The 19,327-nt window shown below is 40.5% G+C and overlaps 1 protein-coding gene across 5 annotated transcripts in view; it reads left to right on the top strand.

Moving 5' to 3' along the window:
* The first annotated feature begins 81 nt into the window (after positions 1 to 81).
* The window catches only part of C15H20orf194 (chromosome 15 C20orf194 homolog), a 149,820-nt gene continuing 130,574 nt past the window's right edge, over positions 82 to 19,327 (top strand). For 4 of the 5 annotated variants that reach the window (XR_004345717.1, XM_032604602.1, XM_032604603.1 and 1 more), the window contains exon 1: positions 89 to 261. Coding sequence is in view for 4 of the 5 variants with exons in the window: in XM_032604602.1 (XP_032460493.1) it covers positions 179 to 261 (83 nt within the window). In the remaining variant the exon portion in view is untranslated. Of the gene's footprint in view, positions 262 to 19,327 lie in introns of all 5 variants that reach the window. The other variant, XM_032604600.1, reaches the window with a different exon arrangement.

Below are 19,327 nucleotides of genomic sequence, written 5' to 3'. Positions count from 1 at the left end.
CTTCCCCCGGCTCCGCCCCCGCCCCCCGACGTGCCCCGCCCCCGACGTGCCCCCGCGCACTGCGCCCCCCGCCCACCCGGCACGCCCAGCAGCCCCACCCGGCCGTAGCGGGCCAGGAGACGCCCGCAGGCCCGAGTGACCCTCGCAGCGGCGCCGTCCTCCTCCGCCTCTCGCAGCCATGGACGTGTACCCCCCACACCGGCTGGGACTGCCCCGCGCACGGTCCCCCGGCGGCCCTGGCCGCGGGTCGCCCTCCGTCAGGTACGCGGGGCTGAGGCAGCAGAGGGGCTGGCGGGCGGGCAGGAGGTTGCGGGCTGTTGGGGTCTGGAGACGCCTCCCGCCGAAGGGCGTGGCCCGATATGGCTTCCTTGCGGACGTTTTTTTCCTGAACGGTTCCCTGACGAACGTTTCCCGAGGAGCGGGTCTCGGTGCAGAGGTTCCCACAATGGCTCCTGTATCGACAACCCCACAACGGCTCCTCTCTGAAGACCCCCTATTATGACATCCTCAACCCCATAGAACATTTCCTCCCGGAAAGATTCGCCTATTGAGAACCTCCACAGTGCCTTCTGTATGATTAATTCACTTGCCTTCCCCATAGGATATTTTCCCCAGAAACGGCCATCTATGGAGACGTCCCCTCACAATAGCTCCCCTTATAGAACCCCCAAATGGGTTTCCCTCGAAATGGCTTACCTCTCATGCTCCCCTACAGTAGGTCTCCTTTAGAGCCTTTCCCTCTCACTGCGCCTTCCCTAGAGAGTACCCCCTTCCCGCCCCATAGAAACACCCACACGGACAGCATCTTCCCTGTTGCGCGTTTCCCCAGCTCCCCTTGCCCCAGCCCGAGGCTCCCTCACTCCACGATGGGGAGCTCAGGTTGAGGACAGGTGGAGGTCATTAGGGGCCTGGATAAGGAAAAAGGGGCCAGAATCCCCGAAAGCTGCGGATCCCAGGCCACAGAGCCTAGAGATAGAGCCCCCGGGTGCCTCAGTATAGGGAGGGTCCCCGCCCGCTTTCGATATATGAAGATTTGTTTCTGCTGTCTGCTTCCTGTGCCTTTGGAGCTGACCTTGATAGTCTCGGTATTATTCGTGATGGAGCTGGTTTGGGGCCGCCAGTGGAGTGTGGAGGTTGGAATGATGGAGGGGTTGTGGCAGAGACTATTGAGAGGAAGGGAGGAAGAGAGAGAAATGGGCTTTGGTTCTGCTAAACTGTCATTAAACCAGAAGAGGGTTTTTGTTTGTTTTGTTTGCTTTTTCTTTATTCTAGCTACTTAACAAAGCAAATACGGTGTTGTTTCCTTGAACGAAGGTTGTCAGCTTAACATGTGAGAATGGTCTTTCCTGTATCCTTGTTATGGTATTTAAGGCATTGTATTGGAATTTTTGCTCTCAAATCTGTTTTTTTCTTTGTTTTGTTTTGTTTTTATTTTGTTTTAACTCCACCAGATTCATGGAGAACAAGAACTGAATCTTAAAATCCAGTCCGTCTCTTACTTACCGACATTCCTTCTTTCACCTCCTCAGTTACTAACACATGTTGGTTGAGTAAGTAAAGGATGGGGAGGTGGGCCTAGATACCCTTAGTTGCACTTGGGAGTCCTAATTTGCTTCTGATTTGGCAGGTGACGTTAGGTGACATATTTGGACTCCTGTTCTGCTCTTCAGTGGAATTTCAGTAGGCTTTACAGTTGCAAGTGTTTAGCAGCTTATGGTAACCATCTCCAGTCTGTCCTAACGTTTCTGGCAGCCAGTTTCACTGTTAGAAAGTATTTAAACTTTGAATAAAATAGAAACTGCACAGGATACTTTAGAACTTGAAGCAGCCACACTTTAAATCCAGGGTCTATGTAGACTTGGGGTTCATCCCATATCATCTTGAGCTTTGAAGTCTGGAGTCTTTGAGACTTTTAGGGAAAAAAGAGCTTCTGAATAAAATCCATCTCTAAAATAACTGCTTCCTTCCTTGCTTCTGGTAGCATGTCAGTATACATTTTTTTTTGTAAGTAGTGTTTTTATGTTAAAAAGATCAATGTTGGCTAACTTTACTAATCATACTCAAACTCCGAATTTTCCATCACGTGGTTTGAGTGAAACTCGTTAGTCTTCAGACGTGGGGTAGTGCAAGGAACCCCAAGGCCTGGAGGTTGTATACCTTTGGTAAAAGAAATTTTGTGAAAGTTTCCCTCCTTTCCCTGCCGTTTTTAACTGAACATGTTTTTCTTACTCATTCAGTTAAGCCTTTCCCAGATTTTGACATTGAACGTTTATAGAAGGTTTGTGCTCAGCACTTTCCTGTCACCCATATTTGGCTTCTTTGCTGCACTCTGACACCTGAGTGATGAAAGAGGCGGGCCTACCTGGTGAAGCTACATTCCTAGAGACCCATAGATAGTACTTTGCAAGTGAGTGGTTCTCTTCTAGCAATGGAGTTCATTTTCACAGATGAGCAGTAGAGATCAGGAGTTAAAATATTGTTGCTTAGACCTAAAAGCTTCTTTTTAATGATATGGTAGTCATCAGTGCTGTCCATCAAATATCTTTGGTTTCTGTCTCTTGCGCATGTGGTACCATTGTACTTGCTTGCACCCTTGAAGATGGATATGGCGTTGTTAGTTGCTTTTGGTCAGTGAAATGTGCACAGGAATGATGTGTATCCCTTCATGGTAAAAACTTCTGGTGTGTGATTTGCCACTCTTTCCCTCTGTTTTGGTGATTGTTGGTGCTCCGGATGGTGGCTAGTCTCAGTCTGGGAACCAGAGCAAGCTTCCAGGTGACCTATGTTTGACATGTAGAGTGAGCAAGAAGTAAGCCTTTGTTTCAAGCCACTGAGATTTTGGAGTTATTACCAAATAACTGTCTTTACTTGCACTAAAGAACCAGTGGAAATAGTTGAAATATGCTTTCCTACTTCAGATCTTTTCCTGCAGAGGAATCTGATCCTGCTCAGGACTTGTTTAACAGTTTAAATTTCACTCCCGCTTTATGCAAATAATCCAACATACACTGTGCTAGGTGCTGTGGATTCAGAGCAATAAGGCAGGCCTCTGCCCTCCAAGAGCTCCTTTGTAAGTGGAGAGAGGTAAAAATCATAATACAGAGTGGTGAGAAGTAAATATTGGGGAGGAAATAGGGCTGAAGGAACAATAATGTAAGAAAGCATAGTCAATTTGGGGCTCAGCAGTTGGAAGAATGGAGTTGCCATTTACTGATATTGGGAGCATTGGAATAAGAGCAGATTTGTGGAGAAAATAGAGTTCGATTTTGGCCTTGTTCATTTGAGTTTCCTAATAGATAACAGATAGCCAAGTGGAGATATTGGATTAGCAGTTGGATATATTAGTCTGTAGTTCAGGAGAGAGATTGAAACTGGAAATACCACCCATATTACTGGTGACTCCAAAATTTTTTTTTAAAGCTATGAGACTAGATAGAGACCCAGGGAGTAAATGTAGATAGAGAGGAGGACCAACATCCAAGCCCTGGGATATCCCATGTAAAAAAGGCAGTGTAGCAATGTCTTCCAAATTCTGAGGGGAAATGGTTTCCTACCTCTGAGATAGGGGAAGAATCAAGGATAGTCAAATGATAAATGCAAGAATAGACTATTAGATTTGGTAATGTGGAGGTCATTGGCGACCTTGACAAGAACAGTTTTGGTGCAGTGGGTTCAAGAGGATATAGAAGAGGAATTGAAGACAGTGAGTATAGATAGTCACAGTGATGTTGTTTCAAGGATTTCTATAAGGGAGAGCAGAGTAATAGGGCTGTGACTGGAAGGGCACGAAGTGTTAGAGTTCTTTTTGTTTTTAGGTGGGCAGATAGCATGTTTGTAAGTTAATGGGAATGGTGGAGTATAGAGAGACAAATTGATGATTAAAGAGAGAGAAGGAACAGTTGCAGGGGTGAAGTCCTTGAGTAGATGAGAGGGAATGGCATCTAGGATATAAATGGATATGTTGACCTTAAGCTCAGTAGCTACATGGACAGTTCAACTGTGGTGATTATATTGACCCAAATACTGGTGAATTGGTAGCTTGGTAGTGGGACAGAGTGAATGTTCACTTCTGATTACTTCCATATTCTCAGTTAAATAAGAAGGAAGGTCTTTAGCTAAAAATGAAGAGTGGGGGAGGTGTTGGAAGTTTGAAGAGAAAGAAGGTGTAAAATTCATCCAGGAGAGTGGGAAAAAATGAGTTGAATAAGGAAATATTTTAGGGCACCAGGTGCCCATTTGGCATTTGTAGTCATAAATTTAAGGTGGGTGAGACCCAGTTAGCATGGTTGAATGCTTCGCCTTCAGCTGTGTTGAGCTGCTTGGATGTGGGCACTGTGGGAGGGAGTGGCTGAGGTAGGATAGAGGACGTAATTGGAAAATAAGAGTAAAGGTACTGAGAGGTAAGGATAGTGGAAGGGTTATCTCAGTGCATATTGAGATCATCGTGAATTAAGATGGGAGTAGTAATAGCAAAGAGACAATGATCCAGAAGCTAAATCTTGAGGGAATGTGGAGGACTGAGTGACCTACAGGTTTGTAGATGTCTGTAACAAGGAGGGGTAGTGGGTGGTTATTGTTTGTTGGCATGAAGAAATCATCCAAAATAAAATAGTTTATCACAAATAAAGGTGTGTTTCTAGATTGAAAGGACCCTCCAAGAATCCAGCACAATTAATTTAAAAATATCCATGCCAAGGCACATCATCATGAAATTTTTTTTTCAGAAATTTATTTTTTATTTGTTTATTTTTGGCTGCATTGGGTCTTCGTTGCTACACGTGGGCTTTCTCTGGTTGCAGCCAGCGGGGGCTACTCTTTGTTGCAGTGCACCGGCTTCTCATTGTGGTGGCTTCTCTTGTTGTGGAGCACGGGCTCTAGGTGCGTGTGCTTCAGTAGTTGTGGCGTGTGGGCTCAGTAGTTGTGGCTCGCAGGCTGTAAAGCACAGGCTCAGTAGTTGTGGTGCACGGGCTTAGTTGCTCTGTGGCATGTGGGATCTTCCCGGACCAGGGCTCGAACCCGTGTCCCCTGCATTGGCAGGAGGATTCTTAACCACTGTGCCACCAGGGAAGTCCCCACATAATGAAATTTTTGAGCACTATGAAGACAGAAGAAGATCTATAAATCACATAGAGTCATGAATCATTAGATTGTAGCAAGAATGGACACTAGAAGATAATGGAGCAAGGAGTACCTTCTTAAAGAAAATGAGTTCCCACCAAGAATTCTGTATCCAGCCAAACTCTCAGGCAGGTGTGAGGGAACAATAAAGACATTTCACACATGCGAGGTCTCATAGTTTGACTTTCCATGCGCCCTTTAAGAACTCACTGGGTGGCGTGTGCTCTAGCAAAAAATTCTGACCGAGGAGTTCCTGTGCTGGGCTTCTTCTATACCATGTATAGGTGGGATTTTTTCCTTGTTAAGGGACTCATAAGAAAGGACCTTCTTTGTTGCTTCTGGAAATTACCAAAGGTCTGGAACCTTTTTTAAAAATAATTAATTAATTAATTAATTAATTCATGGCTGCGTTGGGTCTTCGTTGCTGCATGTGGGCTTTCTGTAGTTGGGGTGAGCAGGGGCTGCTCTTCGTTGCGGTGTGCCGGCTTCTCATTGTGGTGGCTTCTCTTGTTGCGAAGCACAGGCTCTAGGCACGTGGAATTCAGTAGTTGTGGCACGTGGGCTCAGTAGTTGTGGCTCACGGGCTTAGTTGCTTCGTGGCATGTGGGATCTTCCTAGACCACGGCTGGAACCCATGTCCCCTGCACTGGCAGGCGGATTGCTAACCACTGTGCCACCAGAGAAGCCCCGGGCTGGGACCATTTTTTATTGCCATTTCCCATATTGCTTGCCCTAGTGCTTAGGTCAGTGTCTGGCACATAGTCAGTACTCACTAAATGTGAACTGCTGTTGTTAGCCATTATGAAGCACTGCTTGCACTAATTATTGAATGAATAAAGAATAATTACAGGTGAAACTCTGGGCTAAGGGTGTTCAGAGAATGAAGAATCACGGTTGTAAGCTAGATGGTGGGAAGGTGGGTCACCATAGTGATTTTCTATAGAGAGCGCTTACATAAAGCCTCACAGAGACAGGTTATCTCTTCAGGTGATGTTTATTGGTCAGGTACCAATACCCGTGGTTCTCCTTTGGGTTTACAGATCTACAGAAGTGGTAATTGTCCCTGCTTTAAGAAAACTCAAAATACAGAGCAAGACTATGACCTTGTGTGTCTGAAAATGTGAAGTTTCACCTTCAGTATACTTGCTTGGATTCTGGCCAGGGAGGCTTGGTTTGGTGCTTATAGAAGTAAAAAGGGTTTGCTTAGTTACGTTTTTATGACCTTATTTCTGGCCCGGGGTGGAGGTATAAGTATGGGTTTCCCCCAGCTATCAGAAAGTAGAGCCTTCCTAGGAAACCTTTTGTAAGGTGAAACAGCCTAAAGTGAAGGAGCAATTACCTTAGAACACATCTTGCTAACAGAGGCACAAAATAAATCAGGATAAATCACAGATGCTCAGACACAGTTCAAAGCTATGGAGGCTTGTTGCTGTAATGCTGAGTGTAGTTACCAGGGAAGGAGCTTGACAGTGCCACTCTCATTGCTCCACTGCAAAACAGATGCTGGCTATCTTTGCTTTTCACCTTTTTTCATAAAAGCAAAAACCCTCTTCAGATTTCTTTCAGTTAGTGAAAACAGGTAGGTCTTATGTAAAAGCGAACTTTGAAAAGCAGGGGATGCCCCTGTCTGCATTTTCACATATGTCTGGGATGACTGTGTTCTGAGGACTCTTATTTAGTGAGTATAGTTGCATTAATAGTGCACAATATTGTAACAGTGTTTCCTAGCTCTTGGGCTCTTCTGTGATATTCTAATTTTTGGAGAGGGAGAGTAGATGAGATGCAGATGCCCTCAAGAGTTCCACAGCTTAAATATTGTTTTGCCCTGAAATAAAAAGGAAAAGAAAAAGCAGAGTTTGCTACTTGGGGATTTAAAACTGTTTTCTGTGATTTTGAACCTAGTTCAATGGAAAGTTAGCTAATTTGGCATGCTTTTTGCTTTCAACTTGTTTGAAATAATATTAGGTTTATAGATGAGTTGCAAATATGGTACATAGCGTTCCTATAAGGCCTTCACTCTGCTTCGTCTAATGTTAACATGGTGCCTTTATCAAAACTAAGAAATTAATATTTGTACCGTACATTAGTTTACTGTAAACTTTGTTTACTTAGTAAATTTGTTTTTATTTGGAGTTTATTACTCCAGACTTTATTTGCCCAGTCTTTCCACTAATGTCTTTTTTCTATTCCAAGATTCAATCCAGGATTCCACAGTGCATTTATATTTGGCATGCTTTTAATAATCAAAGAAGTGAGGGAAAGTACTTGTGGATGCCTTTTGAATGAAGACCTGTGAGACTGACTTTACAAAGAGCAGATTGTGTGTGGAAATGCTCAGAGAAATCTGGAGAAAAGGAAGAAAATGGAAAATAATATATTGTTACAGTGGAACATAGTGACAGACTTTGAAATAACATTTTCCATTTGTGGTGGGGAGCATTCTCTGAAGTTCTCAGATGTAGTTTGTAGAGAGTCTTATATACTCCAATTTGTGAAATATGCATAGACATGAATTGCAGTTGGGTACAAGTTTTAACTATTTTAGGTAAGGTGACCTGTCAGGAACCATGTTTGGCAGCTGGTAGAAGATGCTTAACAATGACTTAACTGAGGTTTATTCTCTCTTCGAAAAGATGTCTATCTAGAGGAGGGCAGGCTAGTCCTGGTATGAAGTCATCAGGGAACCAGGCCACTTCCGTGTTTGTATTTAGCAAATGGATTCCATTTTCTTCATAGCTTCATGGTCACAAAATGGCTGCAGGAACTCTAGCCATCAGGTCTGTCAGGCAAGAAGGGGAAAGAAAAGCAGCAGCTTTCCTAGTTGAGTCAGTTCTTTCCCTTCAGCAAACTTTCCCAGAAGCCTCCACCTGATCGCTTTTGCATGTCTCATTGGTCAGCTCTAGAAGCAAAGGAGCTGTGCCTATTGCTGCTCCAAATAAAATTGGGATACTATTGGGTTGTTCGTTCGGTTTTTTCCGTAAGTGGCTCTAGTAGTGCTTAGTTGTCTTTAACTTCATTCGAAACAATTTTGTTAGATTGTATTATGACAGCTATCATATCAGCATGCATTTAAAAAAAAAACTTATCAGAACTTCCCTGGTGGCACAGTAGTTAAGAATCCACCTGCCAGTGCAGGGGACACGGGTTTGAGCCCTGGTCCCAGAAGATCCCACATGCCGTGAAGCAGCTAAGCCCGTGTGCCACAACTACTGAAGCCCACGCGCCTAGAGCCCGTGCTCCACAACAAGAGAAGCCACTGCAATGAGAAGCCCGTGCACCTCAACGAAGAGTAGCCCCTGCTCGCTGCAACTAGAGAAAGCCCGTGCACAGCAGTGAAGACCCAATGCACCCATAGATAGATAGATATATAGATAGATAGATAGATAAATAAATAAATTTTATTTAAGTAAATAAAAAATGTATCAAAATTTGTGAATTTTTGTGTAGCCACTTTAATATTGAAGATGGAAGAAAAACAACATTTTCAGCATATTATGCTTTATTATTTCAAGAAAGGTGGAAATGCAACTGAAACACAAAAAAAGATTGTGCAGTGTATGGAGAAGGTGCTGTGACTGATCAAATGTGTCAAAAGTGGTTTGTGAAGTTTCCTGCTGGAGATTTCTCGCTGGACAATGCTCCACAGTCGGGTAGACCAGTTGAAGTTGATAGCAATCAAATCAAGACTTTAATTGAGAACAGTCAACATCATACCACGCAGGAGATAGCTGACATACTCAAAATATCCAAATCAAGCGTTGAAAATCATTTGCACCAGCTTGGTTATGTTCGTCGCTTTGATTGGGTTCCACACAAGTGAAAAAAATCTTGACTGTATTTCTGCATGTGATTCTCTACTTAAACGTAACGAAAACATGCTGTTTTTAAAACAAATTGTGATGGGCGATGAAAAGTGGATCCTGTACAATAATGTGGAATGGAAGGGATCGTGGGGCAAGCGAAATGAACCACCGTCAGCCATACCAAAGGCCGGTCTTAATCCAAAGAAGTGATGTTGCGTATAAGGTGGGTTTGGAAGGGAGTCCTCTATTATGAGCTCCTTCTAGAAAACGAAACGATTAATTCCAACAAGTACTGCTCCCAGTTAGACCAACTGAAAGCAGCACTCGACAAAAAGCGTCCGGAATTAGTCAACAGAAAATGCATAATCTTCCATCAGGATAACGCAAGACCTCATGTTTCTTTGATGACCAGGCAAAAACTGTTACAGCTTGGGTGGGAATTTTTGATTCATCCACCGTCTTCACCAGACATTGCACCTTCAGGTTTCCATTTATTTTGGTCTTTACAAAATTCTCTTAATGGAAAAAATTTCAATTCCCTGGAAGACTGTAAAAGACACCGGGAACCTTTGCTCAAAAAGTTTTGGGAAGATGGAATTATGAAGTTGCCTGAAAAATGACAGAAGGTAGTGGAACAAAACGGTGACTATGTTGTTCAATAAAGTGCTTGGTGAAAATGAAAAATGTGTCTTTTATTTTTACTTAAAAACTGAAGGCACTTTTTGGCCAACCCATTATTAGTTAAAAAAAAAAAGGGGGAGAATGGATATGGATTAGGCACCTGTTTGTCCCTACCACAGAGAGGTAGCTGTGTGGAATGAAAGTTATATTGCTTAGGATTACTAATGGCTGTGATGAGCTACATGAAAATGCTGGGAGAAAATTCAAGTCATGGAATAGTTAAATGATGCCAACACATTTTCAGTCGTGTGTGTGTGTGTGTGTGTGTGTGTGTGTGTGTGTGTGTATCCCTTCAGTTTGAGTCACTTTATGGTCACTGGTTAACCATGCTGGTCATGATAGCAGTAATGTTGCCTTTGCTTTTTACATTGCAAGTTGTTGCTCCAGAAAGGACATCAGTGGGAAAGGACATTTATTGACTTGAGACACATCCTGCCTTCTTGGCTTTCTTCCAAGTCTGTTTTATGGAGGGAATAAATAGTTGCCACTTTAATGCAGGGCCAACTTTCTTAAGCCCTTAAACCCTTTTCTTAGCAGTCCTGCCGTAGCTCCTTGTAATCAGTACCTGAAGTCTGAATTAATGCTGATATGATAATATGTTGTATTACTCGTGCTGTTGATTTTCCCCCCAATATTTTATTATGAAAACTGTTTGGAAGTACAGAAAAGTTGAAAGAATTGTTCAGTGGACATTCATGTATATTCATACCTAGATTCTCTGCTTAATGTATTTGCTCTGTTTGCCTTATCATATAGTCATCCTGCTATCCATCCATCAATCCATCCTATGTTTTAATGCTTTTCAAAGTAAGTTACAGACATTGGTATGCTTCAACCCTAAACATTTCCTGGGTTTGATTTCATAATAAGAAAAATGCTCTCTATTTCAAGTGACAGAAACCCAACTCAAAAGATTAAAGTAAAAAAGGGAGTGAATGTATTGGCTTACTTGGCTGGAAGGAATAGTGGGGAGATAGACTTGTAGGAAGACCTGTAAGAACTAGGGCCTCAGGAACTGGAACCAAGACTCTGCTATCAAAATAGTTGCCTCTATCCATAATAACCTGAAATCCACATTCTTCCTGCACTGTAACCCTAGAGGCCATTTCTCTTCTACCTCTAAAATAGGAAATCCCTGGAAAGGACTCTCCAGCTGACCTGGCTTGCTTCTGGGTGAGTCATGATTGGATGCTGTGGCAGAGAAGGGGCACAGTGTATGTTACCAAGGGAAATGAAAATGGAAAGCATGCTAAGTGAAGTATATACCTCAGAAAGCTTTCCATTTGTTCTCTCATGCTGGCATAATGCTGGTGTTTGACTAGGAGAGTACAAAGGAGAACTACAAATGCAAAAGTCCTAAATAAAATAATATTACAGCCAGCCCTTCATATCCACAGGTTCTTCAAACATGGATTCAGCCACCCCAATCAAAAATATATTTTTTGGGCTTCCCTGGTGGCGCAGTGGTTAAGAATCTGCCTGCCAATGCAGGGGACACGGGTTCGAGCCCTGGTCCAGGAAGATCCCACATGCCACGGAGCGACTAAGCCCGTGCGCCACAGCTACTGAGCCTGCGCTCTAGAGACCATGAGCCACAACTACTAAGCCCACGTGCCACAACTACTGAAGCCCGCACACCTAGAGCCCATGCTCCACAACGGGAGAGGCCACCGCAATGAGAAGCCCTCGCACCACAACGAAGAGTAGCCCCCATTCGCCGCAACTAGAGAAAGCCCAGGCACAGCAACAGAGACCCAGTGCAGCCATAAATAAATAAATAAATAAATGGGGGAAAAAAATATATTTTTAATTTGAGAAAGTTCCAAAAAGCAAAACTTGAATTTGCTGCACACAAGCAACTATTTATATAGCATTTACACTGTATTTACAACTGTTCACTTAGCACTTATATCAGGTATAAGTAATCTAGAGATGATTTTTTTTTTAATTTTTGGCTGCACTGTGTGGCATGTAGGATCTTAGTTCCCTGACCAGGGATCGAACCCATGCCCCCTGCATTGGAAGTCAGAGTCTTAACCACTGGACTGCCAGGGAGGTCCCTAGAGATGATTTAAAGTGTACCGGAGGGTGTGCATAGGTTATATGCAAATACTATGCCATTTTATATAAGGGACTTGAGCATCTGCAGATTTTGGTATCTGAGGGGGTCCTGGAACCAATCCTCCATGATAACAAGGGACAACTGTATAACAGTGAAAATTCTAACCACACATGGTTTAGAAGTTATGGCGAAACAGGTACTCTGGTATATTGTAGGTGAACGTTTTAAGAAGACAATTTGGCAAGATCTATCAAAGTTTTAAATGCAGATACCTCTTAACCTGGCAATGCTATTCTCTACCTTGCAGAAACTTTAGTACTTGTGCCAAAGATGGCTATATAAGGTTGTTCAATGAAGCATTGTTTGCTATTTGCAAAAATAATAAAAATCCTGAATGTTCAATTATAGTGTCTGGTTAAATAAAAACAAAAGAACATAGTACAACAGTTTTAAAAATGAGGTTGTGTTCTATTTACTAGCTTGGAAAGATCTTAAGGTACAATGTTAAGTGAAAACACGTTGCAGAGCAGTTACATATATCGTTGTTATGATTTTATGTAAAACAACTCTCTCCCCAAAAAACTCACCCAAACTATGTATTACTGAGAGATTCACATCACATTGTTCACAGCAGTTTTATAAGATAAAGTGATTCAGATTGGTATGAGGATTCACTTTGTAAAACATTCAAAGCACAAAGCATATAGAATATAAGGAGGATTATTCATGTTTTAATTGTTTAATTTGAAAATCAAAAAGCATAAATTATGGAGGAAAAACAGGCAGAAATCAAATTTTCTCCTTCATTTCCAGGGAACCAGGATAATGAAACACAAACAAACAAGAAAATATATCTGGCTGTGTATACAGTAATTGTTACAAAAGCAGTGAGCAGTGAATTAACTATTATATATAAAATGGAAGATGGGGAAAACAGAGATGATTGTTTAGAATTCAGAAATATTGTATCTGAGGCTAACTTTATTGTCAGGAAATCAGTGAGATATATCAGGAGAAGTTCAGAGTCAGGGTGCCTGGTCATTCAGGTCCTGGGGCTGTTAATCTTTTTTTTTCCTTTCTTTTTTTTTTTTTTTTTTTTTTTTTTTTGTATGCAGGCCTCTCACTGTTGTAGCCTCTCCCGCTGCAGAGCACAGGCTCCGGACACACAGGCTCAGCGGCCATGGCTCACGGGCCCAGCCGCTCCGCGGCATGTGGGATCTTCCCAGACCGGGGCACGAACCCGTTTCCCCTGCATCGGCAGGCAGACTCTCAACCACTGCACCACCAGGGAAGCCCGGGGCTGTTAATCTTTACTCAGCCTTGTGATCTTGGGCAAACTGCTTCTCTTTGGGTCTTGTTTTTGTCTTGTCATCTATAATGTCTAGATTTTGAGCCTGAATCCAAGGAAAGTGAGAAATACAGTATAGTATACAAGCAGCATGTTTGATATAAACAGTATTACTGGGTATATGTTGAATCTACAGGTATTCTAAAGGAGGAACTTTGTAAAGTCGTGGGTGACCACAGGCCATCTACCCAGGACGTGCCACCTGTGCTCAGGTAGACCTGGAAGCTACAGGGCAGTGCTATTGCTGGGCTTGGTGTGTGTTTGAAAGTTTCTATTGAAAAAAAGGAAAAAAAGAGTGGGTGGTTACACAACAAACTCATAGTGGTGACCTCCAGTGGTGGGGAACAGTGAAGACTTTAGTTTTATATGTCATATTCCATTTTTTTAAATAAAAAAGGATGATAAATTAATATTTTACATAATTCAAAAAGGCACTAACATAGGTTAATTCTAGGTGCTGTAAATATGAGTGATTGTGGTTTTCTTTATACTTACCAGGTGTTTTTTTGGTTTTTGTTTTTTTTTCGGTACATGGGCCTCTCACTGTTGTGGCCTCTCCCGTTGCGGAGCACAGGCTCCGGACGCACAGGCTCAGTGGCCATGGCTCAGGGCCTAGCCGCTCTGTGGCATGTGGGATCTTCCCAGACCGGGGCACGAACCCACGTCCCTGCCTCAGCAGGCAGACTCTCAACCACTGCGCCACCAGGGAAGCCCTACCAGGTGTTTTTTAATAGGTAAATACTTCAGTAAGTGAAAAGTTTAATGGTTCAGTGACAAATAATAGGCTATGTTCTGGTTAAAAACTAAATTTGGGAAGCAAGAAAATATTCAAAGGAAAAAAACTAAATTTAGTTCTACCCATTAGACAAGAAAATACTATGATAATGTTTTACTCTGGGAAGAGGAAGGTCTTTCTACATTTTATATGCTTTCACTTTGTTTTACTTTTCCCTTTATTTATTTCCCAAAACACTTGCAGGGAAAAAATCCTCTTTTTGCTCCTGTCTTCAGTATTGTCTTGGCTTCCCACCGCAGTAGTTGGGGAGCTGTTTGTTTCCTGGTCACATGACCTGTTAATGCTTTTTGTCACTGGCTGATTCTAAGTTTGAAAGCCCAAGAGCTCTTGGTAACCTTGATGGTCAGCTAGGGTTGCGCAATGGACCAAAGGACCAACTTAATGAAATATTTGTCATGTAGAGAATGATTGAAAAATGAATCTTATATTAAACATGAGAAAGTGGGGAGGGACAGGCAACCATTTCCCAGGGAAAGAAGTTTTCTTACTTTAATCTTAGTCATCTTGCAGCTTAAATTCTGCTACTTCCAAACCCTGAGTTACTCCACATCTCCTTACCTCCAGCTCCAAATTTTTATTATGAAAATGTTTGAACAATACAGAAAAGATGAAAACATAGTACAGTGAATACTCTATGCCCATCGCTTAGATTCACCAATTTTAACTTTTTACCTTATGTGCATTCTTTACTTTTTCTTTTCTTTTCATTCTTCTTTTCTGTTAAACGTTTTTCAATTTGCAGATATAATGACACTTTGCTCCTGAGTACTGCCTCATGCATCTGCTAAGAAAAAGGACATTCTACTTTGTAACCACCATAATATTATCTCAGCTAAGAAAATTAATAGTCAATTTGAATATGCCCTGGATAATAGATAATAATATTATAATAATATATAATTATTACCTGTTATACAAGGCATATTCAGATTTCCTCAGATGTCTCATAGATGTTTCCCTGGGTTTTTGTTTGTTTGTTTAAATCGAACTAAGGTTCATAAATTGCGTCTTATTATTCTTTAATCTCTTTCACATAAGAAGAGTTCTCCCTCTCTTCTTTCTGTTTTACATCACATTGGCTTTTAACTTAAAATTTAATTTAAAATTTTTTTAATTATGGTAAAATATACATGAAATTTACCATCTTAACTGTTTTAAGTGTACAATTTAGTGGTATTAAGTACATTCACATTGTTATGCTACATTCACCAGTATCAATCCACAGAATTCTTCATCTTGCAAAACTGAAACTCTGGTACCTCTTAAACAGTAACTCCCCACTCGTTCCCTCTGGCCCGTGGCAACCATCTTTCTACTTTCTGTCTTTGTGAATTTGGCTGTTGTAGGTACCTCATAAAAATGGAATCATATGATATTTGTCCTTTTGTGACTGGCTTATTTCACTTATTATAATGTCCTTAAAGTTCATCCATGTTTTAGCATATGTCAGAATTTCTGTCCTTTTTTAAGATTGAATGATATTCCATTGTATTATGTATATACCACAGTTTATCTGTGTCCATAGACATATGGGTTGCTTCTACCTTTTGACTATTGCAAATAATGCTGCTATGAACTTGGGTGTACAGATATCTCTTTGAGTCTTGCTTTCATTTCTTTGGGGTGTATACCCAGAAGTGGAATTGCTGGATCATATGGTAATTCTGTGTTTAATTTTCTGAGGATCACTGTGCTGTTTTCCACAGCAACTGCAATATTTTACATTCTCACCAACGGTGCACAAAGGTTCTGATTTCTCCTCATCCTTGCTAAACTTTATATTTTCTGCTTTTTTGATAGTAGCCATGTTAATTTGCATGACAGTAATACCTCGTTGTGGTTTTGCTTTGCATTTCCCTGATGATTAGTGATATTGAGCATCTTTTATCTTTTCATGTGCTTATTGGCCATTTATGTATCTTCTCTGGAGAAATGTCTATTCATGTTCTCTGCCCATTTTGAATTGTTTGTTGTTGTTGAGTTATAGAGGTTCTTTATGTATTCTGGATATTAGCCTCTTAATAGATACATGATTTGCATATATTTTCTCTCATTCTGTGGGTTGTCTTTTCACTCTGTTAATTGTGTCCTTTAATGAACATAAGTTTTTAATTTTGATAAAAGTCTAATTTATGTATCTTTCCATTTGTCATCTGTGCTTTTGGTGTCATTGGAAAATGACAGAAAATCATTGCCAACTCTAATGTCATGAAGCTTTTCCCATATGTTTTCTTCTAAAAATTTTATAGTTTTAGGTTTACATTTAGGTCTTTATTCTGAGTTAAATCTTGTATATGGTGTAAAGTCAGAGTTTGAATCCTTTTTTTTTTTTTTTTTTAATTTGCATGTGACTATACAGTTTTCCCAAAACCATTTGTTGAAAAAAACACTCCTTTCTCAATCCTGGTACCCTTGTCAAAAATCATTTGACCATGAGCACATTATAGGAAGTGAAATAAGCCAGTCACAAAAAGAGTTTATTACTGGGCTCTCTATTCTATTTCATTGTTCTATAATCAGTGGTCCCCAGCCTTTTTGGCACCACGGACAGGTTTCGTGGAAGACAGTTTTTCCACGGACCAGGTGTGGGGGGGATGGTTCAGGGGGTAATTAATGTGAGTGATGGGGAGCTGCAGATGATGCTTTGCTAGCTCGCCCGCCGCTCACCTCCTGCTGTGTGGTTGGGTTCCTAACAGGCCGCGGACCCTTACCGGTCCACAGCCCGGGGATTGGGGACCCCTGTTCTATATGTCTATCTTTATGCCAGTACCAAACTGTTATGGTTAGCTTTGTAATAAATTTTGAAATCAGGAAGTGTTTCCTCCAGCTTTATCCTTCTTTTTCAATATTGTTTTGTCTATTCTGGGTTCCTTGAAATTACTGTGAATTTTAGGATGGATTTTTCTGTTTCTTCAAAAAAAGTTTCTGGAGTGGAGGGGAGGGATAAATTGGAAAATTGGGATTGACACATATACACTACTATATATAAAATAGATAACTAATAAGGACCTACTGTATAGCACAGGGAACCCTACTCAATACTGTGTAATGGCCTATAAGGGAAAAGAATCTAATAAAAAGAGTGGATATGTGTATTTGTATAACAGATTCACTTTGCTGTACACCTGAAACTAACACAACATTGAAAATCAATTATGACCCAATAAAAATTTATATATATATATATAAAACTATATATATAAGTTCCTGGAATTGTGATGGAGATTATATTGAATCTGTAGATTGTTTTGTGTAGTATTGATAGCTTAACAGTATTAAGTCTTCCAATGCATGAACATGAATGTATTTCCATTATTGGTGTCTTCTTTAATTTACTTCAGAAGTCTGTGAATGATTCAGTTTCTCTGAATCGTCACCAGCATTTTGGTATCGTCACCATCTGTTATGGATATTTTAGCTTTTCTAATAGATGTGTAGTAATACCTCATTGTGGTTTTAACTTGGATTTCCCTAATGGATAATGATGTTGAACATGTTTTCATGTGCCACCTCTGTATCCTCTTTGAGAAAATGTTTTTTCATGCCTTTGGCCTGTTTTCTAATTGGATTGTTTTTTTACTGTTGAGTTTGGAGAGTTTCTTCTGTATTCTGCTTGGTTAGGTAAGTGATTTGCAAATACGTTCTACCAGTCTGTAGCTTGTCTTTTCATTCTCCCAACAGGTTCTTTCACAAAGCACAGTTTAAAATTTTGATGAAGTCTAATTTATCAAATTTTTAATGGATCATACTTTCGGTATCAAGCCTAAGAACTTCATTAAATCCTAAGCCCTGAATATTTATTCTTTTTTCTTCTAAAGATTTTATAGTTTTACATTAAAACTTTTAAATCTATGATCTATCTTAATTTTTGTGAAAGTTATAAAGTTTAGGTTGAGGTTCATGTTTTTGTCTATGGATATGCAGTTGTTTCAGCACCATTTATTGAAGAGACTATTTTTCCTCTATTGAATCACTTTCCACCCTTTGTCAAATATTAATTGGCTATATTTTTGTGGGCCTATTTCTGGCTATTTTGTTCCGTTCCATTGATCTATGTGTCTGTCTCTCAGCCAGAACCACAGTCTTGATTACTTAAGCTATATAATAAGTTTTTTAAATTTTTTTAATTTAATTTTATTTTTTTATATAGCAGGTTCTTATTAGTTACCTGTTTTATACGTGTTAGTGTATATATGTCAATCCCAATCATCCCAATTCATCCCACCACCCCCACCACCCTGCTTTCCCCCCTTGGTGTCCATACTTTCGTCCTCTACCTCTCTGTCTCTATTTCTGCCTTGCAAACTGGTTCATCTATACCATTTTTCTAGATTCCACATATATGCGTTAATATAAAATATTTGTTTTTCTCTTTCTGACTTGCTTCACTCTGTATGACAGTCTATAAGTCCATCCAAGTCTCTGCAAATGACACAGTTTCATTCATTTTATGGCTGAGTAATATTCCATTGCATATATGTACCACATTTTCTTTATCCATTTATCTGTCTATGGGCATTTAGGTTGCTTCCATGACCTGGCTTTGTAAATAGTGCTGCAGTGAACATTGAGGTGCATGTGTCTTTTTGAATTATGGTTTTCTCTGGGTATATGCCCAGTAGTGGGATTGCTGGGTCTTATGGTAATTCTATTTTTAGTTTTTTAAGGAATGTCCATACTGTTCTCCATAGTGGCTGTATCAATTTACATTCCCACCAACAGTGCAAGGGAGTTCCCTTTTCTCCACACCCTCTCCAGCCTTTGTTGTTTGTAGATTTTCTGATGATGCCCATTCTAACCGGTGTGAGGTGATACCTCATTGTCGTTTTTTTTTTTTTTTTAAGATTTTGTTTTTGTTTTTTTGATGTGGACCGTTTTTAGTCTTTGTTGAATTTGTTACAATATTGCTTCAGTTTTTATGTTTTTGGTTTTTTGCCTGTGAGGCATGTAGGATCTTAGTTTCCCGGCCAGGGATTGAACCCACATCCCCTGCATTGGAAGGCGAAGTCTTAACCACTGGACCGCCAGGGAAGTCCCCTCTTTGTAGTTTTGATTTGCATTTCTCTAATAGTGATGTTGAGCAGCTTTTCATGTGCCTCTTGGCCATCTGTATGTCTTCTTTGGAGAAATGTCTATTTAGGTCTTCTGCCCATTTTTTGATTAGGTTATTTGTTTTTTTATTATTGAGCTGCATGAGCTTATATATATTTTGGAGATTAATCCTTTGTTCGTTGATTCATTTGCAAATATTTTCTCCCATTCTGAGGGTTGTCTTTTTGTCTTGTTTATACTTTTCTTTGCTGTGCAAAAGCTTCTAAATTTCATTAGGTCCCATTTGTTTATTTTTGTTTTTATTTCCATTATTCTAGGAGCTGGGTCAAAAAAGATCTTGCTGTGATTTATGTCAAAGAGTGTTCTTCCTATGTTTTTCTCTAAGAGTTCTATAGTGTTCGGTCTTATATTGAGGTCTTTAATCCATTTTGAGATTATTTTTGTGTATGGTGTTAGGGAGTGTTCTA

The sequence above is a fragment of the Phocoena sinus genome, chromosome 15, assembly GCF_008692025.1.
Source record: "Phocoena sinus isolate mPhoSin1 chromosome 15, mPhoSin1.pri, whole genome shotgun sequence".
Taxonomy (NCBI): Eukaryota; Metazoa; Chordata; class Mammalia; order Artiodactyla; family Phocoenidae; genus Phocoena; species Phocoena sinus.
The sequence above is the reverse complement of the archived record's forward strand: the minus strand, read 5'-3'. Positions and strand labels throughout refer to the sequence as shown.